This window comes from Conger conger, chromosome 3, assembly GCF_963514075.1.
Source record: "Conger conger chromosome 3, fConCon1.1, whole genome shotgun sequence".
Classification (NCBI taxonomy): domain Eukaryota; kingdom Metazoa; phylum Chordata; class Actinopteri; order Anguilliformes; family Congridae; genus Conger; species Conger conger.
The window spans coordinates 41,819,247-41,840,272 of NC_083762.1; the positions used below are offsets into that span (position 1 = coordinate 41,819,247).

The window sequence follows — 21,026 nt, forward strand, 5'->3', positions numbered from 1 at the left end:
ATACATTTTGGTTTGCAGAACTGAGTGTACGGATTTTTATTACTTTTTATAATTGGCAGTGTTTGAGCAATTGCACTATGATTCTGAAGACTATATCATTTATTACTAGGGTGAGTTTGGTGACTAGTTATAAGCATAGCCACAGCAGGTTGCTCGTTTTGTTTTGTTTATTTTGTTTGTTTGTTAAGTGGCAGATACACATTTTTTAAGTGTTTGTGCGATCACAAAATAAGACTAAAATTAGACTAAGCAGGGGACAATCCTCCCCTGGAGCAATGCAGGGTTAAGGGCCCGACGTCTGTGCTGATCTTATTGTTGCTACACTGGGATTAGAACCACTGACCTTGTGTGTCCCAGCCATTTACCTTAACCACTACACTACAGACCGCCCCCGCATCTTTCAGCTGCTTAAAATCCGCCCATGGTTCCAAGGCAACTGTATTTGTTAAATCTATTATGCAATTGTAGCAACATTAATAGGACACTGTGATTATTGCCGCCTTTTCAGTTTTCTGAGATTTTCAGAAACGCTTCAAACGAGCCTCTTAACGCCTAATAAAATATTGTGGGTTTCCAAAAACATTTGTAATGAAAGTATCTCATGTATCTAATGATCCTATTTAAGCACTGTGTAGTTATCTCTGTCATGATTCATTTCGTAATTATTATAGGTTACATATCGGTCTTGATTATTCAGCAATTTGTTTTATGGTTTGATTGATATAGGCTCCAATTAAGAACATGAGCATTATTGCTTTTATTTTCATTTTTTACTGTACATAAATTATGAAAAAAGGAAAAGGGCCCTGTGCAAAAGTTTGGGAACCCTTTTGGATTATTCTTTGTTACTTTAAAAAAAAGTTGATCACTAAAGCCCAGACCCAGGTGAATTATTCGATAGGACTTCAATGATTCAGATGAGTATGATTCAGATGAGTCAGAATGGAAATGGTTCATTTCCACCAAGAAGGAGAAGGCTACAAACACCTCAATGTTTCAAACTACTAATTCCCACTTCCTACCAATTTCCACTGTCAGAAACATTATTAGAAAATGGAATATAAATGGAACAGTTGAAGTCAAGACAAGGTGGAGCCATTTCAAAATATAAACAATATAAACTAAATAATAAACTAAAAATTAACAGCATTCCTAATTGTTTGCTGGTTGAAACATCCACTCAGAATATGCTCATTTAAACCACATTTGCCCTTAACTTGAACTACTTGTAAATCTTGATTTTATGAATGTGTATTTATTTAATCCTGTGGATTGACTCAATTAAATGGCAGGATTTTTCACTTCAAGCAGTTTTGTAAATTCTTCACAAAAATAAGGTTCCTTGATTCTTTGTTGACCTGATGATACTACTTCCAGTACCCCCTCTCCATTTAACCCCCTCTCCTTCTTAACCCATTGGCCAATATTATTTTCATATTTTATATGGAAAAACCTACATAAATGAGTAAGCTGCATGATCACAAATTAATATAAATCAATGTATTAGGTAGTCACAGAAGTGATTGTTAATAGTAAAAAGAGACTTACCCTCAACAATTAATCTGGCAGAGGTTCTGATGTGGTCGTCTTCAACTACAACACAACTGTACTCTGCAACATCTCCCATGTCAATGACCAACACAGAAAGGAAATGCACCTTTCTGTCAGAGTGCATCCGATATTTGTCTCCAGAGAAAATTTCCATGTTGTTCTTCATCCATTTCACTTTGACAAATGGCTCACTAGTTTCACACTCAAATGTTGTCATTGTATCTTTCTCTTTGGCATGGACATCTTCCAGTTCTTGGGTAAATGTAACAACTTGCTTGGCTGAAATAGAGAAATATAGTAATCGCTTGAATTATTATGTCTGATGCTGATCTTAAAAAGCATTTAAAAATGTACTTTACAATTTAGACAAGATTAGGACTGGACGTGTCTGGGCTATTTTAACTTGGATTACATCAAGGTAATTTCAAATACAGACAGAATTGTGAAAATTTTATGAAGTGGTCAAACATTTCACAATCCCTGTAAAACAAGAAGAATTCCACATATTTTCAGTTTAATTTAAAATATGGTTTGGTTTAGTTTTTTGCTGTTTGAACGAGAAGCGTGTTTTGTTCGTGCTCTCTAATCTTTCTCCCTGTCCTGTGCTCAGAGTGTAACATTTTGTTATGACTATTCCACCATTAGTGGTCATTTTATGTGCAAGAAATGTATTTCTTACGCCAGTCTAGTACAAATCTTGGAATTTGGATTACTTAATATAAAATCCCTTAACTCTAAACAGCTCTTTTTAACAAACTAATCTCAGATTATTGTCTTGATGTACTACATTTTACGGAAATTTGGCTGAAAGCAGACAATAACTTTACTTTAAATGAATCCTCTCCACCTGGGTTCATACTCAAACCCCTCATCTCTGTCAAAGAGGGGGTGACGTTGCTGTCATTTGCAATCACTTGATTCATTCAGTCCCAAAACCAGAATAGAAATTCTATTCATTTGAAGTGCTAGTCATGAATATTTATCAGATAGATGTAGGTAGTACCCACCTTCTTTCCCAGCCTATCACCCTCGAATAGTCTAAATACCTCCTGGCCTTAACTCCACCTTTATTAATTAATTTTCTCACTTAGTTATAAGTTACGACAAAGTAGTGATGTTAGGTGACTTTACCCTACACTTAGTAAATAGAGATGATCCCCACACATTATTGTGGACATACTTTAGACTTAGCCTAAAGCTTTGGTATTGACACTGGAAAGGTTTAAATTCAGTCACAAAATCCTATTTTGTTTCAGCACATTGCATTTACATTTGGTCCACCCTGTAATATCTAGATAGTTGTACTAACACTTCCTCCACTGCCAAAAAATGCGATGTACTGCCTAACCACGAAATACCATTCCACTATGAAATCTAATTGTAAGCTTACCAGTTTGGCAGCAAATTGGCAAACTGGTAAGCTTAAACATTCAGTGCGCTACAGAATGTCAACTGTCAGGAGAATTTGCTGTTATGACCATCTAAAGAATTCCCATCTACACTAGCACTTGTCTTTCTGCCCCTCTTATCATAATTCATTTTACAACTGAATGATGTTTTCAAGTTGCTAAAATAATGAACAAATCATTTGTTGGAATTACTTGTTAATAATAAAATATCATTTAGAAACCTGAAATGATTATGTATTTACTGATATTTTGCTTTAAAAGTACCAGTACACAGCTAATTTAATAAACAATATTGTGCTTGTATTTTTATTACAAATGTTCCAAGTATGTCTTGGTCTCAGTCCAAATATCTGCAAAAGTACAAGCAAGTTTCCTGTATTGTATTGTACTGTATTGTAAGGATTAATCAAGTACTTTGTTTTAGGAATGATTTGAGAATTGAATATTGAATACTAGTACTTTACCTTGTACAAGCAAGAAAGCATGACTTGAAGTCTCTCCCGCAATGTTGACAGCCTTGACCATAATGCTAGCAGAATCTTCTGCTGAAACATCTCTAATCACTAATTCACATACATTGTCTTCAGGCCAGAACCAGTAAATACGGTCTGACTTCTCCAGCAGGACTCCGTTCTTGAACCACTGACACTCTGGATCGGGTTTTCCAACCACTCTAACTCTAAAGTGGACCTCTTCGGCAAGGGAAACCGTTTGGCTCTGTATGCGTTCCAGAATCTTTGGAGCTTCCATACTAGGAGAGAGCTCGAGTCTTTCAGGTTTGATGATGGGAATGGTCACTTTGCCTCTTTCCTCTTCTTTCTTCTTTTCCTCCTCAGACAACTTTTTGGTCCAATGAAGAAGTTCCTCTTTCCTTTTCCTCAGCATATCCTCATAGGATTCATCCTTCCTACGAGACTTCAGCTCAACAGCAGTGATGGCTTCATAATAGCCTTCTTCTTTCCTACGTTTGAATTTGCTCCTCAGCTCCTCCGTCTCCTCTGTCGGTTTCTCATGGATGACTCTCTCTGTCTTTCTCAGTTTTACAATTTCTTTGGCCTGAGCAGCCTCTGAGGGTTTCTCAACCTTGACAACCTCAAAGGGAACCCTTCCATGCTCAGCACCAGATTCTGAAGCCTTAGGCTCAGGTGCACGGCGTAGGACGGACCTGAAGTCTTCCCTCTGCTGTACCTCCAGTTTCACAGAGTGTTCAGCCACACCTTGAGGGCTTTCTGCCATAACCTTTACATCTCCTGTATCATAAGATTTGCAATCAGTAATCTCAAGGTAGTAAATACCATCATAACGGAGCCTGAACCTCTTGCTCTTCCTGATGAGTTGTCCATTGAGGTACCAGTTCACCTTGGGCGCAGGGTATCCAGTCACTCTGCAGCGGAACCTGGCAGTCTGTCCTTCTAATACCGTTGCCGGCTCAGGGAGAAGAACAATCTCGGGCTTAGTCTTCTCAGTTATCTCATCAGTTGTTACTCCTGCCAGAGCTCCTTCATGGGCAATGCGTTCCATCTCTTCAATCCTTTGCATTCCCTTCCTACCTTCTGGTAGTTGAGACTCTTCCACAAGGCTCTTCTCATCCTTCACAATCAGAGTAGCAGAGGTCTGATCAACTCCAAACTTATTAGTTGCTCTGCAGGTGATAACACCACTATCCCTATTGTAAGCCACTTCATAGTCAAGACTGCAGTAGCCAAACTCATTGATCATTCGCAGCCTGTTAGCTGCTGCAAGGGGTTTTCCATCATGCAGCCACTCCACCACCATGGTGGGGTCACCAATAGGAGTGAGCCTGCATTCAAAATGGACAGGACCAAAATTCTTCAGCCTGACTGATGTCAGCTTCTTCTTGAAGTGTGGCTTTTGCTGCTTCTCTTTGTCATACAAGTCCCCTTCTTCCCACTGTTCCTGACCATAACGAAGATGCAAGGGCTCCAATTCTGGAGCTGCAATTTCCTTGGCTTTGTAGGTTCCCTTGGGGATGACAAGCCTTCTCTCAGGCTCAGGTTCAGCAGACTCCACTTCTATGTTGACCCTGCAGCGAGTCGTGTCTCGTCCAGCCTTGTTGATGGCTGTGGCTGTGTACCATGCACTATCCGAGCCAACACTTGAGGCAATCTTTAAATTTGCATCGCCTTTGGTCCCTTCAATCCTGTAATTAATTTTCACACAAATTAACATCTTAACTTAATTTCTGTTAATACTTCTATTAAGCACACAAATACATCCAGGGACCAGTAGTTTATACAACCGTAACTAAGGAAATGCCCTTAAAAAGTCAATACATACAGACCTAAAAATAACAAACTAAATACAAATCACTCAATTTATACCTGAAATTGTAAAATATGCTCATCATTAGTAAAGGTATAAAATCCTCACTTAGCAGTATATACATTGCATAAGCTCTATTTCTCACGGGAATTCCTATACTTGAAAGGTCACTTGAAAGGACAATTGCTAGCTAGTCAATTCTGTTCCCACTTTCAGTAGGGTACCCTTGGGGGGGGGGGGGGGGGGGGAAGGTTCTGTGTAAGTAGGCTCATTGACCGTAGGGTTTTCTTCTAATATGTCATTGTATGTTTATATTGTATTGTTTTATATTGTATGTTTTTATTGTATTGTTTTATATTGTATGTACAAGGTACTGGAGATGTAAAATAGCAAAAGCTATAATCTAGTGCAATGCATCTTTTCTCTTCGGAGACTAATGTTTTTTTGGACGTTGTCCCTGAAATAAACTTCTAAATAAAAAAATATTATTCTGCACCAAGTAAACAAACTGTAAAATGCATAAAAATTCTATACATTATGACTTAAATAATTTAGTAATGATATAATTTAGTAATAATCATAATGTTCTTGTCCAGTTTGGGATCATATTTAACTTCATAATTAAATCCATGAAACAGCACATCGCTGAAGAAGTCCAAAATCCATTATGTTCATACAAATACAGTGCAGTCCATAAGTACTTGGACAGTGATAATTTATATAATTTTTGGTTTGTATTGCAGCACATTGGAATGAGTGCAGATTTTATGGTACCAAATGTAATTGGACAGTTGGCCTTTTAGTTGTTCCTGATTAGTCAGGTGTATTCAATAGTTTCCTTAGTCCAGGTACAAGAAAATGTTCAGTATCTAATCTCGATTATAGGATTTGATTGCCTTTGGAGTCTGTTATTGCAGTATAGAAACATCTAATCCGCTCAAATTCCTCCAAACTCATTGAACAGTGCTTCAGAAATAGATGTATATCAGATATGCTTTGTTTAATTTCACATCCAATGGAGTACAGACCCAAATAATTTTACAACTTTCTAAATACTTACGGACTGCACTGTAGGAACAAAGTGATGCTGGCACTATGTTTGCCTATTGGAAGTAAGGTATTTACCTGATGTTAGGATACTTCTGTGGGGAGATGATGTCACTGTTTTTCAGCCAGACAACATCAGGAAGTGGGTTTCCAATTGCTTTGACGGCCAACTCTACCAGAGTGCCTTCCTTGACACTAATGTTCTTCAGTTTCTGAATAAACTGAGGTCTCACCAAGTTTTCCTTAGCTGTGAATACACATATAAAATTCTATTACACACAAAAATCAAATTATTGCCGTGCTATTTTAATGGTTTTAATCAAACCATAATTTGGTTTTAACATAACCATAACATTCATAATAGCATCCTACCATCTACTGTGAGAGTCATGGAAATGGAAGTCTTTCCAGCTCTGTTCTGAGCCACAACAGTCCACTCCCCAGAGTCAGCGGGCATGGCTGGGACCACAATCATTGACTGAGTTCCGTCTTCCTTTACCACTATCTTGTGAGTGTAGTCATTGACAACTTGCTGGCCTGAAAAGCAGAAAGAAATATGGCTTGGCTATAGTTAAGCATGATTTTTTAAGGGACAGTTTGAGAAACAAAATTACACTTAAACCTCCCTTTTTGCAATGATGAGCATGGAAGGCTGAAATAAAAACTCCTAATGGTCAAGAAAGGAATTGCAGCAACAAACACCCTCAAACCACAACACTGTTTATCCTTCCCCCCTTTCTGTGAATGCGGTGACATTGAAACCTCCCCGCTAGCTCCAGTTTTTGTAAAGCTAACATTGATAAACGGTGACAGAGCTTGCCGTCTTTTCGTAGTGTTCTAGTAAGAAAATGTGACAGGTGACTTGATGCTGACTTTGAAATGTTGACTTTATTGTGATACACAACACTATTTATATTTTTGTCTTTTTGAAGTTTACCTTTGAACTTTGGCTAACCAACTATATGATGAACAAGCAAGTTATTTGGCTGTGTAACTAGCTGGCAACAGATATGATAGTCTACCACAAACGATGCAACTGTAACTTGCAGTCTGAGACAAATATAGGTTTAGCTCGACACGCCCCGAGATTTGTCGCGACACACATGACACATAGGTCTCATTTTCTTTAGTGTAACCACAGGAGATATCAGATCAAAGAATCGCTTGCTAGTAGACTCCGCTATTGTTGAAGGGCAAGGTTAATGCTTGTGCATGTTTCAGAATAAGCCCCTACGCCATTGGCTGTGGCAATTAGAACCAATTTTCAACCAATAAGCTGTACCATGTTTTGTGTTGGTCCCTGAACTGAAACCATAATATAAGGACTATAAACACAGGAAGAGAGTGAGTCAATTTTCAATGATAGGGAGGGGTTTACAATGGTCTTGTAACAATCTTTTTAAGACAATAATTGTACTTATTGTATCTTTAATCAAGAAAACAGCACAATATTTAACATAACTCACCATTGTGGAACCAGAAGGTTTCAGGCATAGGTCTACCAACTACTTTCAGGTCAAATCTGGCAGTCTGCCCCTCAGCACACTTGAAGGAAGAGGGCTTCATGACAAATACAGGCTTATACAGTCTCTCCAGCTGGGCTTCATCTGTATCGTCCAGTCTGCGTGACGGAGAGCGACCAGGAGAGCGACCAGGAGAACGTCCAGGAGAGCGGCTCAGGGAGCGTGGCGATGTGGAACTGAGAAGAGGGATTTACAAAGATCAGTGCATAATACTAGTTTCTATATTTTTTGCTGCATTCCGTTCAGTTTGCTTCTTCGGTTTGTCAATAATGGTTTTAAAATTTATGTTGTGAAAATACACTATACATTTATACAGGCACCAACTAACTGGAATCTGGAATCGATTGTTAAAGGAGTGACATGGTGTTTGGTCACACTTTCTAGGCTTTTTATCAGCATTGCAGAAACACAATGAAATTATTAAATATGTCCGTTCTTTAGTTTCGGAGAAGTAAGCTGTATCAACCGGTTGAGAATGTTCTCCTTGTGTGTGTAAAATTAGGATAACCACTCCCCTTATCCCTTCCCTATGACCCGTAGTTTGCGCCGCTGGCCTAGAGGCAGATATTTGAAAAAATGCAATTAGAGTGCCTTTTAAGGACTATAAGACTATCTCTGGTTAAATAACTTTAGCTAGCAAGTTAACATTAGCTAGATGACTCAGCGTCCTTATCTTAGCTATCGATAGACATGCAATGTTGCACTTAAATCTCATGAATATGCAAACCATTTAAAGTGCTTACCATTTTAAAGTCACTATAGTCTATATCTCTTGCTTTGAAGAAAACCATACATTTATACATTTTTCAGGCCAATGAAAGCAAGCTACAGATTTTTAATAGCCTGATTTACACAGAAATATGATCATTTTCCATATCAAAAACATGTCCAGCAGCAATAAAATGTCTTGCCAATGACCAGGCCCTATTCCTTAATTGAAATAATATCATGAGAGATCCACATATCAATCCTTAACCCTGAGCTTCCTGAATGGAGCATGTTGATCTACTAATGTGTTAAATGTACTTGTGCTCAGGGATAATTGAACATCATGATTCAATTCAATGTGGTAAAGATCATGCATAAAAGCTTGGACACTACATTCCTGATGTTTCAGTTCTTTATAAACCAAGGTTGAGTTTTTCTGCTTTTAGTGCTTCTCACACATGCAACCGGACAGTGATCACTAACACCTAACTATAACACACCACTCGCAAATTTCTTTTGATAATTTTTACATGAGTTAACTTTTTAACTTTTATCATTATGTATATTGAAGGCATATTTTTTGCTACATAACCTATGCTCTAGTTTCTACAGTTATGTCATGACACTGTTGATTATTATTTTTTACTGCTATCTCACTCGCTAGCAATATATCCTTCTCTCTCTTGGTCGCTAACTCCCTAGATCTCTCCATCTCTCTCACTAGCTAACTAGTGATATTTATATCTCTGAATAAATATACCTCACTATAGCCAGCTAGCTAGCTAGCTAGTAATCTTTCTCTCTCACTAGTTAGCTCCATAACAACCAAGCAATCTCCTAATCACTCAAGTCCTGCAAATCACCACCTCCAATTCAACTCCTGTGTTTCAAAAAAGTTATAAACTTGGACATTAGGTTCCTGATGTTTCACTTCTTTACAAACCGAGGCTGTGTTTTTCTGTGTTTTTCAATGCTTATGCCACAGTTATGCCTCAGTGCAAAGTTTATCAGGCTAATATTTGGCCATTGACAGGTAAGGCTAGAACAGCAGTCCCAAAAAATATTTTGCTAGGATGCTATCCAATGATGGTGTGCCTTTTGCTAAGTATGCCAGTTAGTTTAAATTAATGTCTAATCGTCTCTGTTACCATTTAAATTGACATGAAAAATGCTGATAAATCTTACCGGATTCTCTGGACTGCTTCAGGTTGTGGTATGTAGGGCTGAGCTCCGACTGGTGCAGTTGGCTCCACGTACAGCTTCCCTGAGCTGACAGAACTTGCCTTCATGTTACAAGCCAAAGCAGTGTAGACACCTTCATCCTCTGGCAGCAACACTGGCAGACGCAAACTGGCCCTTCCATCCTGGAGAACCTCCATTTGGTATCGACCACCATGCTTGATGCGCTTGCCGTCTTTGTACCATGCAATCTTTAAAAAAGAATGATATAAAAAATATGAAATGTAAAATAATGTAATGTAAATGTAAAGAAACTCATTAGGTAATCAAAGTGCTGTAAGTTATATATATATAAATATTTCTAATTCGGTTTATAAACAGTTCCACTCAAATCTCGATGGGCCCGAATTTTAAGATGCGACCAGACGTGTCTACTTAAGTCACTTAAGTTAGCTCTATACTTTTCAAGCCGTGCAAAACAAGGTAGTAAATGTATCCCTTCCTAGCCTAGCTCACCAGCTTTAATGTGTCATTTTCAGATTAGAAATGTTACCCAAGCACTCATAAACATTTGAATGTTGTCAGTAACCTAGAAAAATCTGATAAATGTTTTTCCATATGTTTTACAGTTTAACTAATGTTAGCATCGTAGCAGTAGCATTATAGCAGGTAACTAGTGAATCCTGTTACAGTTTGAAACATTTGGTGAGGAATGGTGGTCTTACATTTTGTATTGGTTTCAGCCTGGGTAGCTACACTAGCTAGCTAGCATCTAGCTAGCTGTGGTGGTGTTCACAGCATTTTCACTAGCTAGGTTATTTTGTTTCATATTAATAAAACCTGACGATTTAGCTTTAATGCTGTGATAACTGGGCACATATACGGAGGCATTTTTATATGTATTGATGGATGATGGTCTAATATTTTGTATTTGTTTCAGCCCGGGTACATTTGCTACAGGAATGCAAGGCCAGGGCAACTAGCATCCAGCGAGTTAATCCTCTGTTACGGTTAAGATTTTGTTTGTCATATTAATAATACTCAACTATTTGGAGCCCAAAGTAACATTAGCTTTACATCTGTGATACTTGTGCATGCATACTTAGCTATATCAAACAATGGCCTCATTATCACCACAGCTGTAGGAACGTTAGCACCCGTTTGTAGCTATTCGGTTGTTGGTGAAATCTTTTGTGGTGTGATTTCATCTTTTGCATATCATGACAGCTTTTCTTTCATGATATGTAATTATTTGCATATTAATTGTCATGTTTGAACACAAGAGAGAACTTTTGAAATATGCAATATTAATTCCTTCTGCCACAAACTCAATTGTGTGTCTAAAATAGTCAATATGATTGGGTAGATCATTTTGTTGCCAAAAAAAGTTTAGTTGGTTGACCAAGAAATGAAATATATTCAGTAGCCTTATATGTTATATGTAAGCAACATTAAAATTGTTACAGTAGCTAGCCCACAAAATTATCTAGGCTACATTAATTTATCGCAAGCTAACTAAGCGTTTAAGAAAACTAAGTAGATATTACCAACTATATTGTGTTAGAATTAATTTATCCTGTGGTAAAATGCAAGTCTCTCCGCTAATAGTGTTATATGGATGGAATGTTGACACAAGAGGTTGGATAGCTGGCTGGAAAACAGGTAATAGTGCGTGCATAGACACTATTATGTTCATGTTTATGATTCATTTCAATGTTCTGTTAATAAATCTTGTTAAAACCATGCTTGTTACTGGTGTTTTTGGCAACAGTACTTTCTGGCCTTCTAGTGGACATAGCTAGTACAACACCAGATATGTATGATAAGTGGTCATACTGGTTTCTTGGTTCAACTTCCCAACCCTAGTTCTGTAACTGCTTAAAATTACTTTGCATGTACAATAAAGCATTGTGAATGGAAACATTTTCAGTGCATGCCTTTACACGTTTCCAAACACTCAGATATGTTGCTCCTACTAAAGAACAAATTCAGATGAGAAAAAAAAAAAGAATGGCAAAATGTTTGTAGAAACGTGCGTAAGCACAGTTAACAATCAAATTTGATCATACCCATGTTTCGTGAATGAGGCTTTTTGTGTATATTTCATAGCAAGTATTATTTTTAGGGGATAGTCAGAAAACATAAAAAATACAATTTTCTTTTTTCTTTTTTTTAAATTCTGTCAACTAACAACAAAAATGATAAGACCAAATAACACATTCAAGAATGTAGTCAAACTGATGTGGCCATTTAAACATAGACTTCATTCAAATTAACCCTTTAATGCCAGGTTACCTTGGGCAGTGGGGTTCCTGCCACTTTACAGTGGAAGGTGACTCCCATGCCTTCCAAGATCCTGTAGCTCTTCACTGGAGTGTCGAAGGATGGCTCCACAGCCTCCTGTTCAGTCACGATCATCTCTTCCCCATCTTCAGTCACCAGTTCTAGATATGTTATCTTAAGGATACGGATCTCAATCTCGCGGATTATCCTCTCCTCAAAAGCAGAGATTTGGAATTCCTATCCATGAAAAATAAGTGTGTTAAATAACAATGTGTGGCATTCACACAAAGTCAGTCAAAACAAGTGGCAAAATAAATGACCAGAATGAATAATATGTGTACTTGCCCATATCCAAAACCATTTTTGTCAGTCTAAGCATCAAACTGTCACATGCAAAACGGAGTATGACTTGCGTTTCGTTTTCATGAAAATTTTTCTGAATGTGCAAAATGTTTATTGATTTATTTTTGATTTCCACACCTGCTCTGTGACAAAGGTCCTTATCATTTTTATCTGCTGAGTAGTGCGGATCTGCTCTTGCCCATATTCACTCACAACCACAGGTGGGACTGGCACTTTTGGCTCCTCTACCACTGTGGTCACTTCAGTCATAATGGTCATCTCATATTTCTTCATGTAGGCTTCATATTCCTCTGCAAAAGAAAACACAAATTTGGAATACTGATAGACAATCACAAAGTACCATTGTGAATTTTTATGTCTATTTTATTGACTCAGTTAAAGTTGTTTAAAACTTTGAGAAGGTCATTGAGTTACTGTGTATGTCCATTTCTCCTTGGGCTAGTATTGTTTGACTTTTTAATTTAGCTATTTTTATGCAACTGACCTTCCTCTAGAAGGTGACTAGAGGCAGAGGCCTCTCCCAGCCTATTCCTGGCAATGATTGAGTACTCTCCAGCATCATCAGCAAAGGTCATGGAGATCTCCAGTCTGCACTCCCCAGTTTCCTTTTTGTAGATCACTTTGTACCTAAAATGCAAGAAATAAATTACCATACCCAACTCTAATTACAAATCTAAACCCTTTGCAAAAAAAACAGAAAAATGTAAAGCCATTCAAATGGCAATACCTATATCCAGTGGTAAGTGGCACTCCTGCCTTCTTCCAGTATATATGTGGTTTGGGACTGCCCCCAACCTGGCACTCGAAGACAACCCTCCCGCCTTCCATTAGCTTCTGCACAGTGGGCTTCTTCAAGAAAAAGGGAGCCACATCTGCTCCGGTGTCCACAGTTTCTGTGATGCCACTTACTTCTGATATGATTTCACCTTTGGATTCAATGGCAATGCTGGAGAGACATTTAAAAATATTAATAAAACCTTTGTAGATTTGGTAGTGCATACAACCCATGGAGTTCTGTATTTATATAGATATAGATATATATAGATATAGTTTTCATCGTCTTGCTTTCCCACCTTCCTGAGTTTCTAATGCTACAATTATTATAAATATAGGTATGCATTTACTCACTGTTTCTCAGTTATTTGAAGTTGTTCAGAGACATCTGTTGTGGTAATTGCCTCTCTGCTCTCAATATCTTCAGATACTGCAAAATGAAAGCACATACCTTTGTAAAAAGTGATGTGCATAAATACAAAGCCACAAAACATTTTTAACTGGATTGTGTTCTATACCTTGGACAAGCAGGTAGCAGGAGGTGCTGACAGTTCCAGCTTCGCTGGTGGCTGTGCAGGTGAAACGTCCACTGTCCTCAGCAAAAGCCTCACGGATTACCAGACGGGCATATCCATTTTCATAGGTAATCTGGAAGTCAATGGAGCTTTCGATTCTGTAGTCCTCCCTGAACCACATGATGCCTGGAGCAGGGTGACCAGATATCTGGCACTCCAGCGTCACAGATTCTCCCTCAATGACAGTCATATTCTTCAAGCCCTGAGAAAAAAGTCATTTTTTTATTCATCTCTGTACTTTCCAAAGAATTAAGAAGATTCTTCAAAAATGTGCTGTGTAATATCACCAAACGGTACTTACAGCCACAAGGGTGGGTGGCACCACAGCTTCTTCTGCAGGAGAAGGTACGACTCCCGTTTGAATGACCTGCAAAGAGTCCACATTTGTGTCATTGTCACACGTCAGAAAATTTATTTAAATTTCCAACAAAGGGGGGAGTATGGGGGATGGGTGAAGACAGGAAATTGTGAAGTATTTCCTGCTGATGAAGCATAAATGCCAAAGTGATTAGAGCAAATTCGAACATGGGGAAAAAAACAAAATAAGGGATCATAAGAAGGATAAGACAATGATGATAAGAAGCGGCAGATGATAAGGAAGAGGATGTTGCAGCAATCCAGGAGGAGAGTGGCTTACAACCACCTGTAAGGAAGGAACAGTTAGAGACTAGTAATGGTGGAATCCACACAGTGTTAGAGTGACTAGTAAGAGGAAGAAACCTGGGCTACAAACCTGTTGCTCCCATAGATCATACTTCTGCTCCATACCCCCTGTAAAAGAAGTGCCTATATCTTTCTGTAACTGGGTTCCAAAATATGTCTGATATCTTTCAGTGGTGTCTTTAAAGGGGGATGAGACCGGCTCAGGCATTTCTCTTGTCTCCACAATCTTATGAGTAGGAGGCTTGACGGGCCTGATGATCTTTTGACCAGCAGAGGTAGAGGATAACTCTTTCTGCAGTGTAGCAATAGCAGAACCTGCTATTGAAACCTGACCAACCCAAGAACAACAGTGTTAAAATATCACTGTAATACATTCTTATACATTTGCTTTTGGGGATGTTCTTAGCCACACGAAGGAAATCGTTCAAATTAGTTATTTAGAAAGCTCAGGTGGATGAGGATGTGGTTACTAAATGGTTAGAATTAGTTTAAAGAGCACATAAATATATTTTTTTCCTGATTATCTGGACAGGATTAAATGGGTGTGTTTAATTGAAGAAGGAATGAGGTTTGAATGAGTTTAGCAACACTGCAGGGAACGCAATGCACCAATGCAGTTTTAATGAATGTTATTAAAGTTAGACTAAACTGTGAAACAGTAAATTAATCTGCTTAGAGATAATAAAAAAATGCACGTCAGGCAAGCAGGAACCTATATTTAATACTTAACTTAAAATAGGCCCATGACAGGGCACTTGCTAACTTGCTAGCCCAGCAGTGGTGGCCATTAATCTTCATTGTCTTTTGTATGCGTCAGTCAAACTGACAGACCTACCCCCACTATTAATTCAAACAATGTTTTGTTCAGTGTGGAAATTATCATATGATGCACTCCAATTTGTAATGGCCAATCAAGATTTGTAGTCCAATTCCTGTCATACAATTCAGAAAATGGCACATTAGCACATGTATCCTACTAAACCCAGGCTCAATTGAGCACCAGTAGCTGCTAGGCTAAGGACCGTGCTAAGGCAGCAAACACAAGAAGGTTGCAGGTTGCTGATCAACAAGAGAAATTGCTAGAAGAGGATAAAGCTGGGCTTGCCAAGGGAAAACTTTTCTGGCCAATTACATGCCACTCACTGGGACTCTCATCCAATGGAGGATGCGTTGCTACAGTCTATTGTCTTCTCTACTTCTTGTTTCTAAAGTTATTGTGTTACACTGATTGCCTGATATTTGCAATTCCTACCTCATCGCTGTGGTCAGGTTTAGGAACAGTAACTTTTGAAACTGTGAACTGGGGAATTGGGGAAGGCGCAAGCACAGCGCCAACATGGGTGATGGTTTCTTTACTTCTTTCAATCTACAGCAACCAATAGAATACAAGTTGAATGATGATAACCGTATGAACGTTTACAAATTTTTACAATACTCTCTGATAATAGTTATTGTGTTACACAGACCGCCTGACATTTTTAATTCTTACCTCATAGCTATAGTCAGGTTTAGGAACAGTAACTTTTGAAACTGTGAAATGTGGAATAGGGGAAGGTGCAAGCGCAGTGTCCACATGGGTGATGGTTTCTTTACTTCTTTCGATCTAAAGCAACCAATAGAGTACAAGTTGAATGATGATAACCGTATGAGATTTTATAAAATGGCAGGATGTTCTATTAAGTGAAACCATTTTATTCTAAATGAAAAGACATCTAACCTGAGCAAACTGGGCGCTCTTTTCAGTGGAAGGAATTTTGATAGTAGGCATTTGCACAGCCTCAGTTTTCACTCCCTCAGCGGTGACTTGTTGCTTTTGAGCCTGTACAGTCACAGACCGCTGTACTAAGGCATGCTGTATGGACCGCTCTTCAGCATGACCACCCTCTTCATGCACAGGCATTCGAATTTTGACCATCTCAGTGGTGACTTGTTGCTTTGGAGCCTGTACAGTCACAGACTGCTGTACTAAGGCATGCTGTATGGACCGCTCTTCAGCATGACCACCCTCTTCATGCACAGGCATTCGAATTTTGACCATCTCAGTGGTGACTTGTTGCTTTGGAGCCTGTACAGTCACAGTCTGCTGTACTAAGGCATGCTGTATGGACCGCTCTTCAGCATGACCACCCTCTTCATGCACAGGCATTCGAATTTTGACCATCTCAGTGGTGACTTGTTGCTTTGGAGCCTGTACAGTCACAGACTGCTGTACTAAGGTATGCTGTATGGACCCCTCTTCAGCATGACCACCCTCTTCATGCACAGGCATTCGAATTCGTGCTTGATCAACAGCGGCTAGCACTGTGGCCACTGCCTCTGCCTTTTTACCACCCTCACCCTGGAGACAACAAGCAGCATTTTTATTCAGGCAAATATATTTCAAATCATACATGGCATTTGACACTACTTCCAAACAAATGTGCATACTGCAAACTTCAAAACACATAGGTGATATCAACAGGTTATGCATAACATGTCACCAGAGACTTCCATAGCTTAGATTCAAGGTATAACTCCATTCATGCCATCGGGTGATTTTCAACACATGCTGAAAGGTGATGGCTGTGTTGCTACCAGGTGATGCTGAATCTCAAGGGAAAACGAGATGTGAGATGCTTGTAAAGTGAACGTAGATGGGTAAACACAAGTGTGTTATCTCCAGCTACCTGCACCATCTGTGTGTCTGTGGCTGTGGAGCTTTCCATTACTCTGTGTTCAGCCACAGTGCTGAAGGGCTCTCTCTCTCTGGCCTGGTCAACAACAGCAACCACTGTAGACACCGCTGTCCTTTTATCAATTTCTGGTTTAATCTTTGCAATGTAAAGGATAAGATATTATTATGCTGGTAACCCAACTTAGCAAAAGGTAAATTAATTGTAAAATGAGGAGGATGACTGAATCTTGACATTTTGGCAGGTTTCATTTTCCAGGTTGGCAAGACAAAATATACTTCAAAAAGGAGGGAATTCAAAAAGGCTGAAATATCCAGTGGATTACACTCAAGATGATTGCATGTGAAGGTTGAAAGTGTTAGAAGTAAAAGTACATCAACGCTCCTTCTTTATACATGAATGGTCAACACAAATAATCTTTCCTGGTGTATTAACACAGGAAATAATGTGAAATAAATGGCCATGTAGTTTCATGGCAAATATCAGGTCTTGCAATCTCAGCTCTACTCCTGTGGTATAAGTAGCCTCTCCAATTGTGCCTTTAAACTTATCTGCATTTTTTGTCACATCAAAAGCCACCACAGAAACAGTCATGTCTTTAGATGCTTTGTGCTTTTCATTTTAACGCATCACAAATAAATACAAAATCAAAAAGAATATTGTACTCAAATAAGACAATCATTGAACAAATATAAAATGTGGAGCTAAAGAATGGAGAAAAAAAACAATAGGGTGGAATACAAGGAAGAATTATGCATTCATAGTTGAAAGGGAAATTGCAATCTCGATCACATTTATTTATTTATGTGAAACATTTTAAACCATGCTTTCTGTAGTCCACTCTGGTCCTGCCCCAATTGTGATGTCAATCAGATATCTAGTGGGAAAATTGTTGTTGCCCACACTTTGGAACATTTACTTTCAACGGCTCATTTTCAAAGTCGGAAAGCCAGCTCTTATGTATCAATATATACACAGAACACTGCTGGCAGTGTATTAGAGAATACATTATGCAAACAAGATGGACACACCTACTCAACCCACCCCAGAATGCATTTTTTCCAAACTGTGTAGTAGACGGAGCCAGAATGATACCGCAAGTGCAATTACCCCTTAAGAACAGCAAATGTTAAGAAAATGGGACAGTGAGAGGTGTGAATCGATGAAAAGTGGACTTTACATCTCAGCTACCTACTCTTTCATGCTCTTTAAATGCATCGCAGTGACACCTGTTTCTGTGGCGGTCCTTTCTAGAAGCCTGGTCCACTGCAGCTACCACTTGGCTACTGTGTTAGCATTGTAACTATAATTCTGGTCCGTTTATAAACAAGTCAGGGTTATGGTGGAGCAGTCATGATCGAAATTTTATTTACAAGCTCTCTCATGCCCCTTTTTGGGAAGAAAAGTTGAAAAAATATATATTCTGCACCTGCACTGCAAAATAAGAATACAACTTTTCAATTCAGATTTAATATGGTAATCAAGAGCAGGAACAGTTTTTTTTTTTAAAGAGAGCAATGACCACATTTGCACATCATGCTAATGCACCACCAGATGTCATTGGTACGTTGTTGTCAGTGGATTGTGAGAAAGATTCTCTTACCTCTTTGGCAGACACTCCAACAGCTCCAGCCATAGATGCTCCAGCAGCTCCTGCCATAGATGCTCCAACAGCTCCAGCCATAGACACTCCAACAGCTCCAGTCATAGACACTCCAACAGCTCCCGCCATAGACATCCCAACAGCACCAGCCATAGCCACTCCTACACCTCCAGCCATTTGTTGCTGCATCCCATAAGAGCCTTCCCAACGCTGCTCCGTGACTACATGAGTTGCAGCGGTCTGGACTTGTGCGCCACTAGCGGTCATCATACGAGTGAAACTGGCCTCTGTATATCCCTCCTGCTTCCATGGTGGGACAACATCTGGGCCAACGGTTATCTGCTTACGGGTCATGACTGGAGACTTGACAGGTCTGATAGGAGACACTGACAATCTTGTGGGCGAAGGAGATACAGACCTGAGGAAAAAATAATTTTGTCAGACTTCAGGGATTTCTCCCAAACTTGAAACCATTTGAATTCAACAAAATTAGGAGGTACTGCAAGTTAATATAAAAATTGTATTGAGTTAATTTTTACTTTTTCCTGGAGAAATGTTTTGCTTTGGGTTAACTCCACAAATTAACCATGCTGTGGTGTTTTTAGCACAGATTTGAATGTTTTTAGTGCCCTTGTCTTTGAGAAGTCCTGATTATGTAGACTTTTGAAGAAGTTTAGTGGCTTTACTTTAGTTTATTTTAAGATTCATTGTAGCAGTAGACATTTTTCTTTGACAGTCATGCTGAAAGTGTTGAAAACGGTTTACCTAGTTTTCCTGAAAAGTTTACATCAGGGCGTGAGATATTTGATAGCTATACAGCATGCTAAAAAAAATATTTATTTAATTGCATTAGCATTTTCTATATTCTCTGGATAGTTCATGTTCTGACAGCCAAAAATCATTTTCAAAAAGAAACCATGAGCATTAAAGAGAAGTAATGCAGGAGCAGTACTGTATTTATGAAATAGCTGTGGTCAAATGTCGTAAAATATAAAACCCTGTAGGGTGCACTGTTTCTGTGTCACTATGACAGTGGTTTACCTGACAGGAGTTGGAGTTGGCGCCTTCACGTGCCTCACAGGAGAGGGTGACTGATGGCGTGTGGCTGCAACTTTGGAAACTAAAGATGGTGGGGACCTGGACGTTGGTTTTGGGGGCACACGTGGGGGGGTTCTGTGTGCCAACATGTGAGCATGTGCACCTCCTTCCACATGCATTTCCATTGATGATTTAGTGGCGGCCTGAAAATGGCCCTCCATCATCCTCTGTGAAGCACAAAAATGGGTCATGAGTTTTATATTCACAAAAGAATCTTAGAAAGCACAATTACAAAGCAAAATTCTTCACCTTCTCAACCCGTGTCTGGCGGGATATTTGAGCAGTTGACAGAATGGTCTTTGTCTTCTTGGCAGGTACGGCTTCTTCTTCACCTGGAAATCATAAGGAACAGCATTCATAAAGGTCTTTGAAAAGTAATTAACTAATTATAGCTTTGTAAATATTGTTGTTCTTAAATCATCAGGATTAAGAGAACAGAATATGGTTTCCAAATTCATGTTCCATATGCTTGCCATGTAAATATAAAGGCAATAATGCAATTCTGTGAAGTATGAATTCTACAAAGCAGAATTCTATTAAGTAATATTCATGTGTAAACAAGCATTTCACCTTGAACAAGCAATTCAGCTGTAGATGTAGCACGTCCACTGCTGTTTGTGGCATTAACGGAGTACGTTCCGGAATCTTCAGGGAAGGCTTCAGCAATCAGTAAACTGTAGAGGTCACCTTCTTGAACAATCTGAAAGTCAGTGGAGCTCTGAATTTCAGCTCCCTCCCTGTAGAACTTCACCGCAGGTGTAGGGATTCCTGTTACACGAACATCCAGTCTCACTTGGCTTCCTTGTCTCACGATCATACTCTGTAGTCTCTGAATGAAGTTGGGGGGCGCCGTTTCCGCTGCAAAAATAATGAAAATCTTGTAAATAAAAGTGCAAATATGCGCTTAAGGAAAAAGCTTGCCAGTTTCATGGCTTATTCCCATTGTGGGAAATAGAAAACCGGTGCAAATATTTTCTTTTATCAATAACATACATAACATAACAGTATTTCAAATTCCAAATGATTTATTCCAGGGGTAGGCAAGGAGGGTTTTATCAATTTCTGGATTTCACAGAATATGAATCATTTTACTGTGGTCTACTTCACAAGTGATCTGGTGTTGGTGCATACAAATAATCACACCAGCCCTCCAGGACCATATTTGGCCAGCCCTGCTTGAAACAAGCTATATTACCTAATCATGCAACCAAAATATAATAATAATAATAATAATAATAATAATAATAATAATAATAATAATAGCAATAGTAATTATTATTATTATTATTATTATT

At 38.8% G+C, this 21,026-nt stretch overlaps 1 protein-coding gene across 7 annotated transcripts in view; it reads right to left on the bottom strand.

The window, feature by feature from the left end:
* The window catches only part of LOC133123817 (titin-like), a 208,738-nt gene that overhangs the window by 180,289 nt on the left and 7,423 nt on the right, over positions 1-21,026 (bottom strand). For 6 of the 7 annotated variants that reach the window (XM_061234424.1, XM_061234426.1, XM_061234425.1 and 3 more), the window contains exons 4-24: positions 20,302-20,589; positions 19,981-20,063; positions 19,675-19,898; positions 18,634-19,051; positions 16,076-16,696; positions 15,848-15,961; positions 15,611-15,724; positions 14,429-14,686; positions 13,997-14,062; positions 13,639-13,897; positions 13,475-13,550; positions 13,074-13,292; positions 12,831-12,973; positions 12,464-12,636; positions 11,996-12,220; positions 9,707-9,951; positions 7,757-7,989; positions 6,663-6,827; positions 6,369-6,537; positions 3,425-5,121; positions 1,549-1,830 (exon numbers count right to left, since the gene is read on the bottom strand). In XM_061234424.1, coding sequence (XP_061090408.1) covers positions 1,549-1,830; positions 3,425-5,121; positions 6,369-6,537; positions 6,663-6,827; positions 7,757-7,989; positions 9,707-9,951; positions 11,996-12,220; positions 12,464-12,636; positions 12,831-12,973; positions 13,074-13,292; positions 13,475-13,550; positions 13,639-13,897; positions 13,997-14,062; positions 14,429-14,686; positions 15,611-15,724; positions 15,848-15,961; positions 16,076-16,696; positions 18,634-19,051; positions 19,675-19,898; positions 19,981-20,063; positions 20,302-20,589 — 6,072 coding nt within the window. The remainder of the gene's footprint in view (positions 1-1,548; positions 1,831-3,424; positions 5,122-6,368; positions 6,538-6,662; positions 6,828-7,756; positions 7,990-9,706; positions 9,952-11,995; positions 12,221-12,463; positions 12,637-12,830; positions 12,974-13,073; positions 13,293-13,474; positions 13,551-13,638; positions 13,898-13,996; positions 14,063-14,428; positions 14,687-15,610; positions 15,725-15,847; positions 15,962-16,075; positions 16,697-18,633; positions 19,052-19,674; positions 19,899-19,980; positions 20,064-20,301; positions 20,590-21,026) is intronic. The other variant, XM_061234427.1, reaches the window with a different exon arrangement.